Source organism: Rhipicephalus sanguineus, chromosome 1 (genome assembly GCF_013339695.2).
Source record: "Rhipicephalus sanguineus isolate Rsan-2018 chromosome 1, BIME_Rsan_1.4, whole genome shotgun sequence".
Classification (NCBI taxonomy): Eukaryota; Metazoa; Arthropoda; class Arachnida; order Ixodida; family Ixodidae; genus Rhipicephalus; species Rhipicephalus sanguineus.
In genome coordinates, this window is record NC_051176.1 from 218,160,858 (window position 1) to 218,177,527 (window position 16,670).

The 16,670-nt window shown below is 44.2% G+C and overlaps 1 protein-coding gene across 1 annotated transcript in view; it reads left to right on the forward strand.

The window, feature by feature from the left end:
• The window catches only part of LOC119372053 (alanine--tRNA ligase, cytoplasmic), a 56,440-nt gene that overhangs the window by 18,942 nt on the left and 20,828 nt on the right, over positions 1–16,670 (forward strand). The window contains exons 8-14 of the mRNA XM_037642509.2: positions 767–875; positions 9,006–9,044; positions 9,159–9,270; positions 10,350–10,474; positions 15,065–15,218; positions 15,302–15,471; positions 15,811–15,927. Coding sequence (XP_037498437.1) covers positions 767–875; positions 9,006–9,044; positions 9,159–9,270; positions 10,350–10,474; positions 15,065–15,218; positions 15,302–15,471; positions 15,811–15,927 — 826 coding nt within the window. The remainder of the gene's footprint in view (positions 1–766; positions 876–9,005; positions 9,045–9,158; positions 9,271–10,349; positions 10,475–15,064; positions 15,219–15,301; positions 15,472–15,810; positions 15,928–16,670) is intronic.

The window sequence follows — 16,670 nt, forward strand, 5'->3', positions numbered from 1 at the left end:
TGGTCGAATTTTTTCACTGAATGTCATCCTACAGGGTTGATTTTCATTATTTAAAATCTTCAGAGTGAGTTATTTTGAGCAAGAAGTTCACCCTAATTTTTTTCAGGGTAATATTTTCTATAGGTATAGATGCATTGCTTATTTACAAATATCTGGAGAACACTTACATTAAGAATAAAAAAGTATATGGGTTGGAAGAATAATATCACAGGATTAGAAAAATGTGCATACAGGATTGCTGTCACTTTTGTACCAGTCAGAATAGTTATAAAAACGAGTTGAAAAATTGCCATGTTTTTCAAACATACAGACGACACTATAAATGCACGGCAATCGGGACTTGCCCGCGCCATTGTATATTTATGTCATTGACCCTTTGAACCCTCAAAAGGTCAGTTCCTAATGCTCAGTTTGTTTTTTTTAAGAAATATTATATTGTGGAGAGTAATAAGGGAAACTTTATAATGTTTATAAGTACCACAATGTGAAAACTGTTTCATGTTAATGGTGAGTAAGCTGTACAGTATTCACAAGCTATTAAAGAAGTATTCTATGTTTGATTCAGTTTGCACCTGGAGCTATTTGATTAATATTCAGTTTAGTTTCAAGAACTAATACTATTCATAAGCCCCTAGATTTTTTGATCTTATTATTATTTTAATAATTTCTTGGGAGGCTTTGTTCATGCAATTGCACATTAAGCTTGCTGGAAATTTGTTTATACTGAGCTTTGAGACATTTCCTCATAACGGAACACAATTTTCAGGTATGTTCTTCGGCGAATTTTGAGGCGAGCTGTGCGATATGCCACTGAGAAAATGAATGCTGCTCCTGGAACATTTGCGAGGCTGGTTCCTGTTGTGGTTGAAATTCTGGTAAGTCATTTACCATCCCGCAGCCAACGTCCTTAATGTTCCCAAAGTAACCGTTGGTGCCAGCACAGTATCTACATTTATCTTTCACCCAGTGACTTTCATTTTGTTAGGTACTACAGTTGAGCAGTGTGATTAAAGTATCTTTGGTGAACTCCCATATGATTCAGTGCATTTCTTACCTCTCAACAACATCTTCCTAAACTGCAGTGTGCTGAAGCGTTAGTTAGACCTAATATTATCTACCAACAGGTTTCGGAAGGTGTTCCAGTGCATCTTCCCACTTAAATTGCACTAAGTAATCGTCACAGAACACTTGTGAGGCCATTGCCATTTTCAAGCATAGCTCCAAGGCGGCACCAGTTCTTGCATTGTGCAGCATCCTCTGCATAATGCACATGCGGCACGAGGCACCCGCACTGGAGCATGCCATATATAAAAGGTGGCCAAGGAAGACTATGATCCCTGCTAGACCGCTTTTATATTTCCTGCAATGAGGATCAGTGTCGGCTTCAGTGTAACTGGCAGAAGGAATGATGAAGAAACAGTGTGTGAGCAGAGGCTGAAAGACTGCTGTAGTAAAGAGCGTCGTGCGTGGAGGAAAACTGCAAGAGGAATACAGTGGAAGTGTGTGGAGGAAAGTTGAGGAGGAGAATGTGGTGAAAAGGGTGAGAAGAAAAGCACAGTCTCTCTTGAAACCTGCTCCATAGTGGCGACCCGCCAATAGATGGCGCCATAGTAGCGTACGTTGTCACTTGGTCGCCGGTGGCATTATTAGTCAGGCATGAGGTGAATGCATCCACAGAGATACCGTGGGGCTTTGAAACCACTGTGAATGGGCTCCGCATGAGTTACGTGTTCCCACATTCATGCTTTTTTTTTCCCTGAACATTAAGTGACTCAACCGGTGGAATTGCTTTGTCTGCCAGTGTGCTGAAGTTTCACATTAAATAGTATCATAATCATATGTGTAGTTTTTGTTTTCAGTAACAAGAAACTGTCAGAAACGATTGCTAGTGCTAGGAGCACATTGTGGCTGCCATCTATTTTTGTTTATGACTTATTTTGAATGGCACAGCCATATTACCATTCGTCGTTTCTAGAGCCAGAAGCTCTTGACCGATATGCTGTTGGCACAGTACTGCCATTGCTCACGCATGGGGCACACAGTGCTGTTGGCAGTGTGGTTCTGAGTGGCTGCTGGCCAAAGTAGGCTAACATGTTTTGACATTTAAGTTTGATATTGCTGAATTTGCTGCCTTTGCTATATCATTTTCAACAAAAATCCTTGCGTAAATGAATTTTTTTTGCTTTCCCCTCCGATATTGTTATTGCTGGCTGGAAATGTAAATGAACACATTAAGCTGCATGAGCACCATTATAATCATGCTATCTTGGTATCAAAGAGGCATGCACATCTCTATAGACCGGGTGGACTTAGAGTCAAGTGAACACGTCAACACGGTTCACTCATTTAGATTTTCCGCAGCTCTAAATTCTGCTGCGGGCATGAGCATAGTGCACACACACATTAGTGCTCCAATTGAGCAGCTGTGTGAATACCATATTGTGGTGCTGTTATGACTGGCAGTCGGTAGCGAAGCGCTGATCATGAGAATCGGCGGACGAGGCGTTCTCACCCTGCTAGAACACCTGCATCCTTCCTGGAAACGAAATTCCGGGGACGGCGAGTGACCAACAATGGGCAGAATCTCGGCCTCAAAGTCTGGGACGGCAAGGCCGGAGACAATGGGCCACCTGGGCTTGGCTTGGTACGCTGCCGAAGCAACCTGACGGGTATATTTGGACGGGAGTCTCCGCAAACCTTTTGCTGCCTTCGGGGAAAGAACTGCGGGGGCAAGCACGAGGAACCTGTTGTCCTGCTTCCCCCACCTGCGTGCCGTCAACCGCAGGACCCTTGCCGCTTCAAGTGTGCCATGACCCCTCCGCGACACTGAAATGGACTGTGCCATGGTGGGAGGTGTCGTGTGTGTGATTGGTGGTCATTAAGAGGGAGGAGCCAAACTGAGGGGTTAAAACGACGGTGCTGAGTGAGAAATGGGGCTCTGAGCCTCGGTAACAGGCTCATCCAATTCGCTCGTCGCTGAACTCTGTCCTTGTCACGATGTAAATTGAGTGTACGAAAAGTGCCAGTAAACTTGTTATTGTTTTCCCATCTTGCTAGCATCAGTTCCTCAACCCGGAGACTCGACTACGCTACCAAACGGAGTCCGGGTATGACGCTGCCCTATCGTAGCAACAGCATGGTTGCCGAGGAGGGATGGATCCAAATACACCAGGCACGACAACTGGTGATCAGCGCTGGGATCTGAAGCTACAAGCGACAACAACAGTCGGCCTAAGGGAATGCAGCTGTCTGGAAACATCGATCACGTGTGGGTGAATGCTTGGCTTTTCCTTTGATGTGGACCAGGTTCTAAACGAGGGTTTTAGATCTGGTAGATAACTTTGCCGAGAGACTCAAGGTTACGTACTCCCGGATAGTTGTTTTGGAAGTAGCGGGCACTCAGAACGATCATGGATTTACAGAAGCTGCAGGAGCCAGACTTGTTGCTGTTATGTGAGGAATGGGGGATCAATACAAAGGGTTTGGCAGGAAAATCCCTAATCATACAGGCAATCATTGATTTGGGGGCCGATGATGAGGAGCTCTGTGAAGAATGGGAACTCATCAACCAAAAAAAGGAAGAGCAGCTCAGACAGCGAGAAAGAGAGGAACGCCACGAAGCAAAAAGATGCGAGCATGAGGAATGGATGCGTGAGCAAGAGATTGAGATCCGTAAACTAGAAGTCAAGGTAGAACTCCTGGAGTTGAGTAAGAGGTCGGGCAATTGTCTCCAGCGAGTGGTACCTCTTCTCAACAAGAAGGCAGAGTTCAAGATGTCAAGGTATATGCAGCCATATGTGGTATCAGGGGATATCGGCCTATATCTTGCAGAATTTGAACAAATGTGTGAGGAACTGTCTTTTGAGCGAGACACTTGGTCTCAGGGGTTATTGTCAGTTCTGCCCAGTGAGGCACTTGAGGTTGTGGCGCGACTCAGGGAGAAGGACGTGGACAACTACGATGTAATTAAGGCATCTTTATTCTGGAGTTTCGGGATATCTGGTAGGAGAGAGGAAAGCAGGAATGGTATGCAAAGGGATCCTTCTCCTGAGAACAACGAGCGACAGGTCGCCGTTTTCGAGATCACGCCAGAGAAAGGCCCGCCGTTTCAAGAGAGCATGAGAGGAGAGCAGGTTGAGAATGGGGCCTTGGCCGATCTACTGTTAGGGACAATTCCGGAAGAGGTTCCTTTCGTGGACGAGGTTGGTACTAGCCGCCCTAATGGGCTCAAAGAGAAGCTGGAAACCTTCGTCGTGCCGCAGAGGGACGTTCCGGAATCGTCAAACGTACACACGGTTAGCGTGGTGGCTAACCATAGTAAGGGCGCGACGCTTCAAGGGTTAAGCGATACCGTCGGTGAGGGCCCAGGTTCAGATTTTATCAGCGCTGACGCAGATAATTTGGCCCGACAGTCCGACGTGGCGGAGAATTCGAGAGGTGTGAGCGAGATAGAAGGTGTAGCAGAAACACCAACGAGCTGCACGGCTCCGCATGTCGCGACCCGAAGCGATGATGAAGGCGTCGTGAGAAAGAATGTTTGCCGAAAGCGCAGAAAAAGAAAGAGGCGAAAGCGTTCGGCGGACGTTTCGGAACCGTCAAAAGGAGACACTGTTAGCGGGGCGGGCAACCTTAGCAAAGACGCGACGGTTCAGGGGTGCAGCGATGCCATCGGAGAGGGCCCAGTTTCAGATTTTGTCAGTGTTGAGACAGATGCTTTGGCCCGACAGTCCGACGTGGTGGAGAAATCGAAAAGCTTGTGCGAGAAAGAAGGTGTAGTACAAGCACCAACGAGCTGCACCACTCCGCATGTCGGGACCCGAAGCGATGATCGAGACATAGAGAGAAAGGGTGTGCGCCGACATCGTAGAAAAAGAAAGCGGCGGAAGCATTCGGCTCAGCGTAAGCTGAAGAAAGGTCCCACCCCGGCGCGAGAAAGATGCAAGCGTAGGCCAACGGACAGTCCGCGGAAACGTAAATTGAGGCATTCATTCAGCCGCAAGCTGTGTGAGAGGCGCAGAGGGAGAAAGCAAGGTGCGCTCCCATGACGGAAGGCGACGTTGAGATTGACAGTTTCGGGAAAGCACCTGGGTCCAAGTCGTCAAAGTCGAAAGACCAGTGTACGGCGGGTAACAAAGCACCGCGCGGAGGCGAGCACAAAGGAGAATGGACAGGGTTTCCCCCCCCGTTTCTGGCATTCCATTCGCCTTCCTGAAGGGAGCCGGCCGAAGTGCCGAATGAAGCGTGACTGTAGTGTGCAGCGGATAGCTCGTGCATGTTGTAGCCTCTGGCGAGCTAGAAAGCCGGCTGGACCGCGGCCCCATCGGGTACGATTCAAGCGAATCTAATTGAGAAAAGGGGAACGGTCAGTTCAAGTAGGTTTGCACGTGCGTGCAAACTAGGATTACTCATTTTTTTTGTTAGGAATGTAGAATTCAGCCAGTTTAATTTTGCGGATTATGAGATGCGGTGTAAAGTTTTAAGAAGAAAACCCGTGCAGTAGTAAAGGCTGAAGAGAGCATCGAAGTTCTTTAAACATTAGGATGAACTTCTGAAGAAGTTTTTTTTTTTTTTTTTTTTTTTGAGCGAAACTTGTAATTTTTCTATTTTTGAAAGGTTTAGTGCGATATCGTATGCGTTCACGTTCATGTCGATTTGGGGTGAATAAGCATTTGAGGAGAGATATCAGCATCGGTTTCCGAAATGAGTTTGGCACTGAGCGGTGCAGTTTTCGTTACGCGCTAGTTGGATTGACAAGCATTTGGTGCAAGGTTTTAGCATAAAACCAATGCAAACGTTTGAGGTGATTTTTTAAGTGTATTACACCTGAGGATTATATTTTGTTTATACAATGCGTGTTGTAACGTAACTAAGGTTAAGCTTTTAGAAGAAGTAAGAGGGATTAGGTGAGTGGTTAGTTGTACTTTACTTTGTCTTTTGCAACGCTATAGGAATGAGAAATGTAGCGCTCAGGCGAGCACAGTGGTTTTTTATCAGAGGCGTTGGCATGGGCAGGTAACTTTAACCGAAAGAACCTGTTAGGAAGCAGTGTTTATCCCGTTAGGTTTTGTTATTTTTCTTTGAAATAAGTTATCAGGTGATCACTGGAGCGGATCATTAAGCTTTTCCTGACGTTGAGATGTTAGCGATCGTTCAGGGGAATGAGACGCGGTCGAACCTTTCGTTGGGGTTCTGACTGTAAAGGATGAGAAAGTCGGTTTTAAGGAGCAGTCGTAGGCTATTTAGGTCACGGCGTAGGCCTAGGTTTTAGGAAACCTAATGAGCTTAAGAGCTCAGGAGTAGCAGACTATCCACGGCCCAAAACAAAGAAAGACGAAGGGGCGTTTTGGGGCTCGCTGGAATGCAGTCTTTGCATCGGGAGTTTATTCATCGTTGGCCACCCCTTGACCGATGTTCTTCGCGGGACAAGACAGGCGAAAGTAGTCTAGGATGAAAAGAAGGAGGCTGCCTTCTTAAGCGTGAAGGCGGTAGTGATTAACCGTCCGGTTTTGCGAGCTCAGGATTTCGACCAAGAGTTCACGGTCCAGAGTTATGTGAGCGATCGAGGCCTAGGTGCCGTTCAATCTTAGAGGGATGACGAAGGTAATGAACATTCCGTGCTCTATTTGAGCCGAAAATTGAGTTCTGGAGAGATGGCGTACTGCGCTTCAGAAAGGGAGTGCGCTTACATTATGTGGGCCATTCATTAGTTGCAGTGTAATCTCGGAGGCGTCAAATTCAGTGTGGATACGGATCGTTATCCCCTTGCCTGGCTGCAAACCGCGACATCAAAGAACAGTCGCCTTCTGAGGTGGAGCTTGATTTTTAGGTAATATCTTTTCGACATTAAGGATAAGAAGGGCAAAATTTGAATGGAAACGCCGACATGCTTAGTCGCTCTTTCTAAGCGAGTCTGAGGTGCTCTTCCCAATGTCTCGAAATTGATATTTGAAGGAGTTTTTTTTTTTTTTATGCAACTATTTGTTTGTTTGAGTAATGTAGCACGTTTGGTTCCTCAGCATAAGTAAGTCCTGAGAGTTTTGAGTGTGAGCTTTTCGTATAAAGCTAATAATGAAAGTTTGTTTACCAACCCTCTTTTGGCCTGGTTTGCTCAGAGGCGGCCGAGTGCTTGCTCTGCATGTGGTTGAGTTTCAGAGAGGCCGCAGAATTTGGGTTGCAACTGGCCAGACAATGCTTCAGGCGAAGACGAGCGAGCTTTGGGCATTCAACGGAGGTGAATTACGTCGACCCTTCGAGCAGCAGCGTTGGCTGCTACCCCCCGTTTCTCCACTGGCGAGGGAGGAGGCTGTTATGACTGGCAGTCGGTAGCGAAGCGCTGATCATGAGAATCGGCGGACGAGGCGTTCTCACCCTGCTAGAACACCTGCATCCTTCCTGGAAACGAAATTCCGGGGACGGGGACGGCGAGTGACCAACAATGGGCAGAATCTCGGCCTCAAAGTCTGGGACGGCAAGGCCGGAGACAATGGGCCACCTGGGCTTGGCTTGGTACGCTGCCGAAGCCACCTGACGGGTATGTTTGGACGGGAGTCTCCGCAAACCTTTTGCTGCCTTCGGGGAAAGAACTGCGGGGTCAAGCACGAGGAACCTGTTGTCCTGCTTCCCTCACCTGCGTGCCGTCAACCGCAGGACCCTTGCCGCTTCAAGTGTGCCATGACCCCTCCGCGACAGTGAAATGGACTGTGCCATGGTGGGAGGTGTCGTGTGTGTGATTGGTGGTCATTAAGAGGGAGGAGCCAAACTGAGGGGTTAAAACGACGGTGCTGAGTGAGAAATGGGGCTCTGAGCCTCGGTAACAGGCTCATCCAATTCGCTCGTCGCTGAACTCTGTCCTTGTCACGATGTAAATTGAGTGTACGAAAAGTGCCAGTAAACTTGTTATTGTTTTCCCATCTTGCTAGCATCAGTTCCTCAACCCAGAGACTCGACTACGCTACCAAACGGAGTCCGGGTATGACGCTGCCCTATCGTAGCAACAGCATGGTTGCCGAGGAGGGATGGATCCAAATACCCAGGCACGACAGTGCATACATCAGTCTGAACAGAACAGACACTAAACGTCAGGTTAAATCTATCTAATCATTTAATTAGGGGTGTACAAATGCAGATGATATTTTATTGGTCTCATCTTGTGCACTGTTGATGGTCGACGCTAGGGATGGGCGAATAGTAAATTTGAGGTTCGAAGCGAATAGTGATTTGGTCGAATAATTTCGAATCGAATAGTTCGAATAGTATTTACCACATATTAATGAGAAAAATGAGCATTTTCATCATGACCCTTGCACAGTATTTTTAAGAATTCGAACTAGGTATGAGTGAATGTCACTTTTTTGGTTTGAAATGAAGTGGAAGAAACCTTGAATAATATCAAGATTTGAATAGCAGTAGGGTGCAAGTTATAAGTGGTACAATACGTTGCAATTTGAAAATGACTTTACTTAGCACATATAGGCCCATATAACACGCTTTTAAACTTTAAAAAAATATGTACATTTAACCTTGAAGTGTGGCTTCGCGGCAGTGCAGATTTCCCCCTGGATGGGTGGTTTCACGGCACAGCAACCCGACGCTGCAGTGAAACCACCTTTACAGGGGGTTATGTGTGGTCAAACATACATATATTCGTTCATTTCGAATACTTTGAAATTTCGAATAATATGAATTCGAATACTTTAATACTTGTTTGAATATTCGAAACGCTCGAATATTCGCCCATCCCTGACGCCAGTGATGCTGTTAAGGGCCAGTGTAAGCATTTACTGCACCAGCATTGTGACATGCTTGGTTTCTGTGATGCAACAGAAATCTGCAGCAGCATGCCACGACCCCTCCTCATATTGTTTTAGTACTCTGTGAGAAACTGACATTTAACTATAAACCTTACTCTTGCTTTTGATACCTTGCCTTTGTGCAAAACTGCCAGTATATATATATATATATATATATGTATATATTTTAAAACATGAGTTTTTATCTGAATGCAGGGTGATGCCTTTCCCGAACTGAAGAAAGACCCAGAAGGTGTAAGTTATATTTGTTTTCAGCACCTATGATGTGTATTAAAAAAATGCTGGCAGTTGCATGAATTTTACTGCTTTGTGGTCAAAAGATTTTAGTTAAGCACTTTTCTTTTGTAGGTGATGGACATAATTAATGAAGAAGAGAGCCAGTTTCTCAAGACACTTTCTCGTGGCCGGCGCCTTCTGGAGAAGACTGTGGGCAAACTAGGGGACCAGAAGTTCTTGCCAGGCAAGTCTCATTGATTAGTGTTTCTTTCCTCTAGATTATTATGATGTCTTGTTATTACTATACACTGCAATCATCTCGTAGTAGCCCTTGTGTGTTGTTCGTGTTCTGAATTGAAAAAAAAAATGCGTATATAGATCATGTCACTACTCTAGATGGGAACTATGCCGTGATGTTTAAGGGACAGTAATGTCAAACTAAGAAGTTGGTTCCTTTCTCACAGCATACTTTAAATATGTATAGGAAGCAGGTGAATGCTAAATGATGCCCTAGGTTGGTATCTTGAATATATTGATGCTCTTTTGTGTTGTAAGCAGTTAATATTATTAAAGACCAAATGCTGCAGAGTTTCATGTTGGCTAATTTATTATTAATGAGCAATGTGTGCCGTTGAAGCAACCTTGACTAGATAGTTTTCTAGCAGTGGCACTTCAGCAGAATGTGCATGTACCTAGTAGTTGTTACTGTTACTCAAGTCCCAGCATTCTGCCGTAGAGGTTTTTTCAGTGCTTTTAATCTGATGCCACGGGCAATTGTGGGTGCCATTTTATTTCTGAGATTAAGTTGTGGAGCTGCACGCACTAGGTCATCTGTCACTTCTTGTGAAAGGTAGCAGCGGTAATGGTTGTATTTTTTTGTCCTTTCTAGTTTTGATATCAGAAACTGCTGTTCATGAGCTTTTCATGGCACTACTGCTTATTTAAAACCTAGAGTTCTGCATGGAGGCTCTTGCATATCTGGGTACCACAAACTAGGCTCTCCGCGTGGCCTAAAATTTGTTGCAGTTTGCCTGACAATGTTTGCTGTGTGACTTTGTGGCGGTTTTATTTGCTTTGAATACCATGTATTGCAGGTGCGACTAGTGTGTTTACTTGTTAACTGTTTGTTTTGGCATTAGCAAACTGGATTATGTACTTTTACTAGAAGTCAGCCTGTAAATAAGTTTCAGCTTTAAGATATGCTACATTGTATATCAGGCAAAGTTACCTTTGGGGCAACAAATTTTGCTTTGTTTTGTGATGTAACCTTGCTTGTTGCTGGTTTTGGTGAGCAAGTTTCTAACAGGGTTGTTATTTGTACAGGTGATGTGGCTTGGAGGCTGTACGACACGTATGGATTTCCGATTGATCTGACTCAGCTGATGGTTGAAGAGAAGGGCCTTGCTGTTGACATGGAATCTTATGAGAAGGCCAAGCAAGCAGCTCAGGTGCGATAGAATTCGTGGCATTTTCTATCCCTTGAGACAGCCTTCTGCAGCCAGTAGGGGCATGTAGGGGTGAAGATTCATTTTCATTATCTTGTTCGATAGATTGTTTCATTGTAAAGGATGCCCAGCAACTTTTTAGATATATCAGATAAGTGATGCATGTAGAGCATCAAGATGTGATCATAATGATGAAATGGTAGCTCATGAGAAACAGCTAGGTGGGGCACTAAATTCAAACACCAGGTTGTGCTTGGCCCTTAGAGCAGACTTTACATGCAGGATGAATTTTAATTTCTAGCTGTGTGCAATTTGCACGTGAAGAGCTGCACTGAAGTCTACCGTGTCCAAATGCTGTCTGCCAAAAGTGAACTGAAAACGTTGCCTTGTATCATGCATTGGTGTGAATGGCCATCCAAAAGCGAGCTGAAAGTGCCAGTTTTTATGGTTTGGCTCTGAAGATGTAGGGTGCCATGCTGAATGAGTTGATTTGCGTGGTACAGCAGTAAAATCTGTGTGGTACAGGGCCAGTATAATGGTTGATGATGAAAAAAAAAGAATGCTGCCTCAGTGTATTCACGGTGTTTGGTGGAAACAAGTTAGTGTTCCTGTTTGGATGGAGCTTGTGTGACTGTCATTGGACCCTTCTGGAGTAATCTGTCTAATCCAGTGGTATTTAGGGCTGCTCTTCACTTCTGAGCAAATACAAAATTCATGAAAAAGGTGGCAGTTCAGATGTAAGAAGTTTCAGCTGTTGGGGCTTTTATTTACTCTGGCAAACATTTCTTTAAAGGGGACTTCTGTCCTTTGTGGACCGTATGTGCCATACGTTTGTTTGATATTGATGTATCACCTTTACAAGAATGTACCGTGTCCCTGAGGGCAATTGGAGTATTGGCGCTGCTTTTCCATAACAAACACTGCAGAAAACACAATGACAAAGCGATGCAGTTATGCATCACAGCTCTTTGTGCAACTCCAATGTATACATTCGTTGTTTAGTTCCGAGAGGGGCCAAGCATGGTCTCGCAACAGTGAAACTATATCCCAAGAGGATCACCTGAGAATGAAGTCATCTTCTATACTTCAAAGCTCAAGGGATACTGAGCATTTCATAAAAAATTCACTACCATTTTCTTTGGAAGGCTGTACCAGGTCACAAGAAAGTCTAAAGAGCCCTTCTAAGTGTCCTCGTGTTTAAAGAGGGCCTCTTACTGGACCCGCCTTACAGGAGTAATTCAAGTCCAGCCACCGAGCTGTGCCAAAATTCAAGTGCCAAAGCCACCAAGGTGTGCAAACACAGGCACAAGAAAGAAGTCAAGACAGGTCTTGACTTCTTCCTTGTGTTTGTGTTTTGCACGCCCTGTATTTTAGAAAGAATACTAACCAACTAGCTCAGCTCCCTGTTATTATTTTACTTATTGTGCTGCATCACTATAACACTACGTATGAACAGTAGGCATAAAAGGTTAAAAGGTAACGCAGCACTGGAAACAGCAAAGATAGCTTTGATTCAAATAAAGAACGAGTTTTGACAACACTCTGCTTCCTTATGGATTGGATCGGAATGTAAACATGCGGGTTGCCAACATAATGTTAAAAACCGCAGGATTTAGAATATTTGTTTAAAAATAATTTTTTCATACATGGTGTCCAAACTCATGCCCCAGGCAACAGCTTTCCTTAAGGGGAGATGCGGGTCGAAAAACGCGAGTTTTCTAAAAAATTATAGATTTTTTGTTTTCACCTGTTTTGTTAAGATTAGTACCTCTACTGTTCTGAAAAAAAATATCAATGTCGAGACTCAACTGGAAATGCTTTAAAATTGCGTCTAAAGAGCACAAGGTGGCTGTCAAAAGGCCGAAAGTGTCATCTTCGAGCACCTTGCCGCTGATAATGCGCCGCCGCTCGCCATTGTCGACCACATGAGGCGAAGAACCGAGCCTCACTGTTCAAATAACGACGGTTTCCCGCGCTGCTGCAGCGCAAGAAATAATAAAGAGAAGCACGCTTTTGCCACCTTTTTCGAGCGCCGCGACTGGCTTTAAATCACGTGGTACGGATCGGGAGCCGCCATTGGCCGCTGCGCGCCTGTGTGTGCTGTGAAGCCTACTTGCAGGAGCCGTGTCTCGTCCAGCAGCGCAGCTGAACAACGCTTTTCTCGAGTGCTTATCCGTTATGGATGAAGAAAGCCGTAGGAAGCGCGGTCACCGGTCTGTGAAGTTTCACGCGACGCACAAATTTCGAGGACGCCGGCGCAAATCAAAGCCGAACACTCAAACCACGAAAAGATCGTCTGCTGCCGCAAGGCGTAGTGGCAGTGACGCCGATGCGTCTGACGAGTTTGCCGCGGCATTCGAATATGTGAGTGCCTCCCAGAAAAAGATCAGACTCTTCGAAGACGAAGAAAAATCACAGGACGACGAGTCTTCGTTGATTGCTGATATGACAGCACTGAACATGTGGTTTAATCGAGGGCACTCCAGTTTTGAACGTGTTCTGGAAGAGCTTGGCACGCTCCCGCCTCATGATATGGTTGCTCTTGGCACATCATGGGACAGCACACGCCAGAAAAAAATGTCTCGAAAACTAACAGGAGAAGCAAGGGCTCGTCGGCGTGCGCTGAAGAAAAAAATCTCTTGTCGAGGAGTCAGCTCGAAAGAGCCGTGAGGGACAAACCTATGGTGCTGGCGCATTTTAATGGCAGTGGCCACTACAAGGAGGATTGTTCTTTCTTGTGTACAAATTTCGTCGCATTCAATGACATCTTTGATAAATAAACCTGCAATTTTGACTTTAAAACTCGTTTTTCTCAAAACACAAATTTTGCCATTTTTGTCAATGTGTTCCTCCTTTTTCGGGTATTTCTGGTGCTCAGATCTGCATGAAATTTCTCCCACATTTTTTCCAAAGTACGAGAAATGCAATTATCTTGTTTAAGTTTCAATATTCTCATTATATAATAAAAAAAAAGTTATGTAAACTTTTACTAGAGTAGGAGAAATATGAACTTCCCACGTTAAAATTTTTCACGTCTAGTACATATTTTGTATGGACTTCCTAATTAGTTATTTGCATTCCACACTTTATTTGAAACATTATGAACTACCAATTGTAAAAAATTATTGAAGTTTAGGTCTGAAAAGAGGGGGGCAAAAGGCTTAAGTTTTTCACTTTGTCATGTTGTAGAACTAAAAGTATGCAACTTGCTAGAAAACTAATTATATATTTGAAATCAGCATAAAAAGTTCTATAAGCAGCTCAAGTTTCATTGCTCTAGGGTGAATATTAAAGAAAAAGTGTCTTCGAGTAGCATCTCCCCTTAAATCCTATCCCCAAGTCTAAAAGGCTATGCTATTGTGTACAGCAAGCACAATATTCAATTTCATGAGCTGGAGAGACATTACCAGCCTTTCTGCTTCAGATGCCACTTAATATTCAAATGGAATGCAAGGGTTAGACACCATGCAACGAAAGTCATGAAAAAGAAGGTCTTCTTGCAGTAGAGCATATACAATATAATTGACAGGCTTTTCGGTTAGAATCAAGTACGTGCAACATTTTGCATGCTACGACCGTAGTACCCTTTACTGGGGATATGCGTGTGGAATTTTTATATAATTTGCGCATCCATTTTTTGAGGCCCTAAAAATATAAAAAAAAAGAAAATAATTCATCGCTTTATGTGGTGTAAATTCTGTCCTTTTTTGTGGCTCCCTTCATGTAAACTGTAATCAGTTGTGACCGTATTGCAGAGAAAAAGTCAAATTTGAAGATAGCGAAGTTTTGATAAAATACAGCAAAGTGCAGATTTGACCCACATAGTCCTGTTCAGTATTAACTGTACTAATGTCCAGTCCTGGGTGACATGAGAAGCAAAGGCCACTGGGACAAGAGCGAATACATAGGTTGGGCACCACTGGAATGTTGCTGTGAAAAGAAAGCTCTTTGTGACAGCTGTGAAAGGGGAAACGCTGGTCTCAGCGGCTGTGCTGCGTACTGTCACCACAGTTGCCAGTGGAGGCTTGTCACTGGAGTGCAGGGCACTCTTCTTCAGCATGTGCCTCTGATTTTTGGGGCCCTAGGGCTACACATGAGCACTTGCCGCAACTTACCGGCTTGGGGTTCAGAAATGAGCAATACAAGATGAATCCCTGCTGTATGTAGACAACGCTGTAGGTAAACTCAGCTCTGCCCAGTGTGCCGTCAAATAAAAGAAAAATGTGCATAAATCTCACACTGTCCTGTAGCGGTCTCTTCTGTGCTTTCAGTCACAGCTGCACCATGTGTGGCACGAAGAGTGAGGGCGCAATACTCAATATTAGAGACTTAATGGAAACAACCCTTTGGACCTTTCAGGGTAGAGTGACAGCTTGGCTGTTGACCTTCCTGCAGTGAGTGGGAAAGGAATAGGAGCTTTGGTGGAAGAAACAATGAACACCTGTGCAAAGTTTGGGGAGCATGCTACAGTTACAGAAAATTGAACTGAATTAGATGTTCTTAAAGAGTATGTGTACTAAGGAGCTTGTTACTTGCCATGTTTTTATGGGCAGAAATGTAATGTCGTTTGCTTACTTTTGTTGCTCTTTCCAGTTGGCATCCCAGGGTGGAGACAACAAAGTGGATGCTGGGCTCAAGCTCGATGTACATGCTATATCTGAGCTACAGGCAAAAGGTGTGCCATCTACAGATGACCTTCCGAAATATGATTATTCAGCCAAGTCTGAGGACAAGAATGCAGCATATGGTGCGTTGCTCACACTGTGGCTCATTTTGCTTTGCCATCATTCATAACTCGCAATGTTATCCAACTGTTGCTTCTCTGTGCAGAATTTGCTCCATGTTATGGCACTGTCCTTGTGCTACGAACGAGCAAGACGTTTGTGGACTCAGTAGAGGCAGGTCATCAGTGTGGTGTCATCCTGGACCGCACTAACTTTTATGCCGAGTCTGGAGGCCAGTCTTGTGACACCGGGTTTATGACTTCCGAGGAAAATGAAGTATGTATTTTACGTGCACATGGCTACCTTGCAAGGAGCTGTTTATTGATATACTGTTCAAAGCTTGCAGACTGCTAATTGGAGAGATGGCTAATGTGATTGAAATGCTGTAGCCTTGCAACCATTCATTATGTGTTGATATTGTCCTCCTTGATGCACGTTTTCTCTGTTTTCCAGTGCTGCGGTTGATGCTTGTATTGTGTTTATCATTGAGAAATGCATGGTGCACCTTATGGATATATCGCTGTGTGACTGCTTGTATCTGTGCAAGTCAACCAAACCGTTTGCATATTCTGCAGCGTCCTAATTTTTGATTGTGTACTTTCTGTGTCCTCTTAGGATGTGGAGTTTGCTGTGAATGAAGTCCATGTCCAAGGTGGCTATGTTATTCACATTGGAAGACTTGGAAGTGGTACACTGAAAGTGGGCGACAAGCTCAAGCTGTCTATTGACGAGGTTAGTGCCAGTACCAAATGTGTGTACTGTTAAAGGGGGGAACCTGGTTTTTGGCACCAGAAATCACGCAAAAAAGCAATTCGTCTGAGATTTTTTTTTAAATTCTTCCATTACTGATACATAACCTCACTAATTTTCATGCATCCTAGATTATTGTTTTAGCTATAAAAGCTTTTTATATCACTTCAGCAACTGATGATGTCTTTTTAATCTCATACAGTTTTAGCTCAGCACTCTGTTATTTTAAGTTGTCTTCCGTGCACTCACTCATACAGTTCACTTACTCTATGGAAGTGCGCGCCAGTTGCTCTGCCGCTAGTGGGTCGAGCGGCAATTCTTTCGATGTGGACTATTCCCCAAGTGCATTTTTGTATGTCTGTGAGCTATGTTTAATACGACGCATAACTTTTATTTATAAAAAATCGTATGAGTGTTTTTTTTCTTTAGGATTTTGCTTGATGTTACTCACGAATAAACCATGTGTATGTAACAACAAAAATCATTTTTTTGTCACTTTACGGTCAAGCAAAAAAAATTGACAATTCTTTTCGTAAATAAAGTCGTCTGAAGAATTTAATTTAGCAATAAATAAATTACACATTTTTGGAGTGAATTTCATGAAAAAATTCGACCCTTGAAGGTTAAAGGGACTGATCAGTTTTTGTTGTATCAATTTCTTACTGGTCACGCTAAGAAATTGGTACAACAGCAATTTCGACAAATTCACGGTAGAATAGCAATTT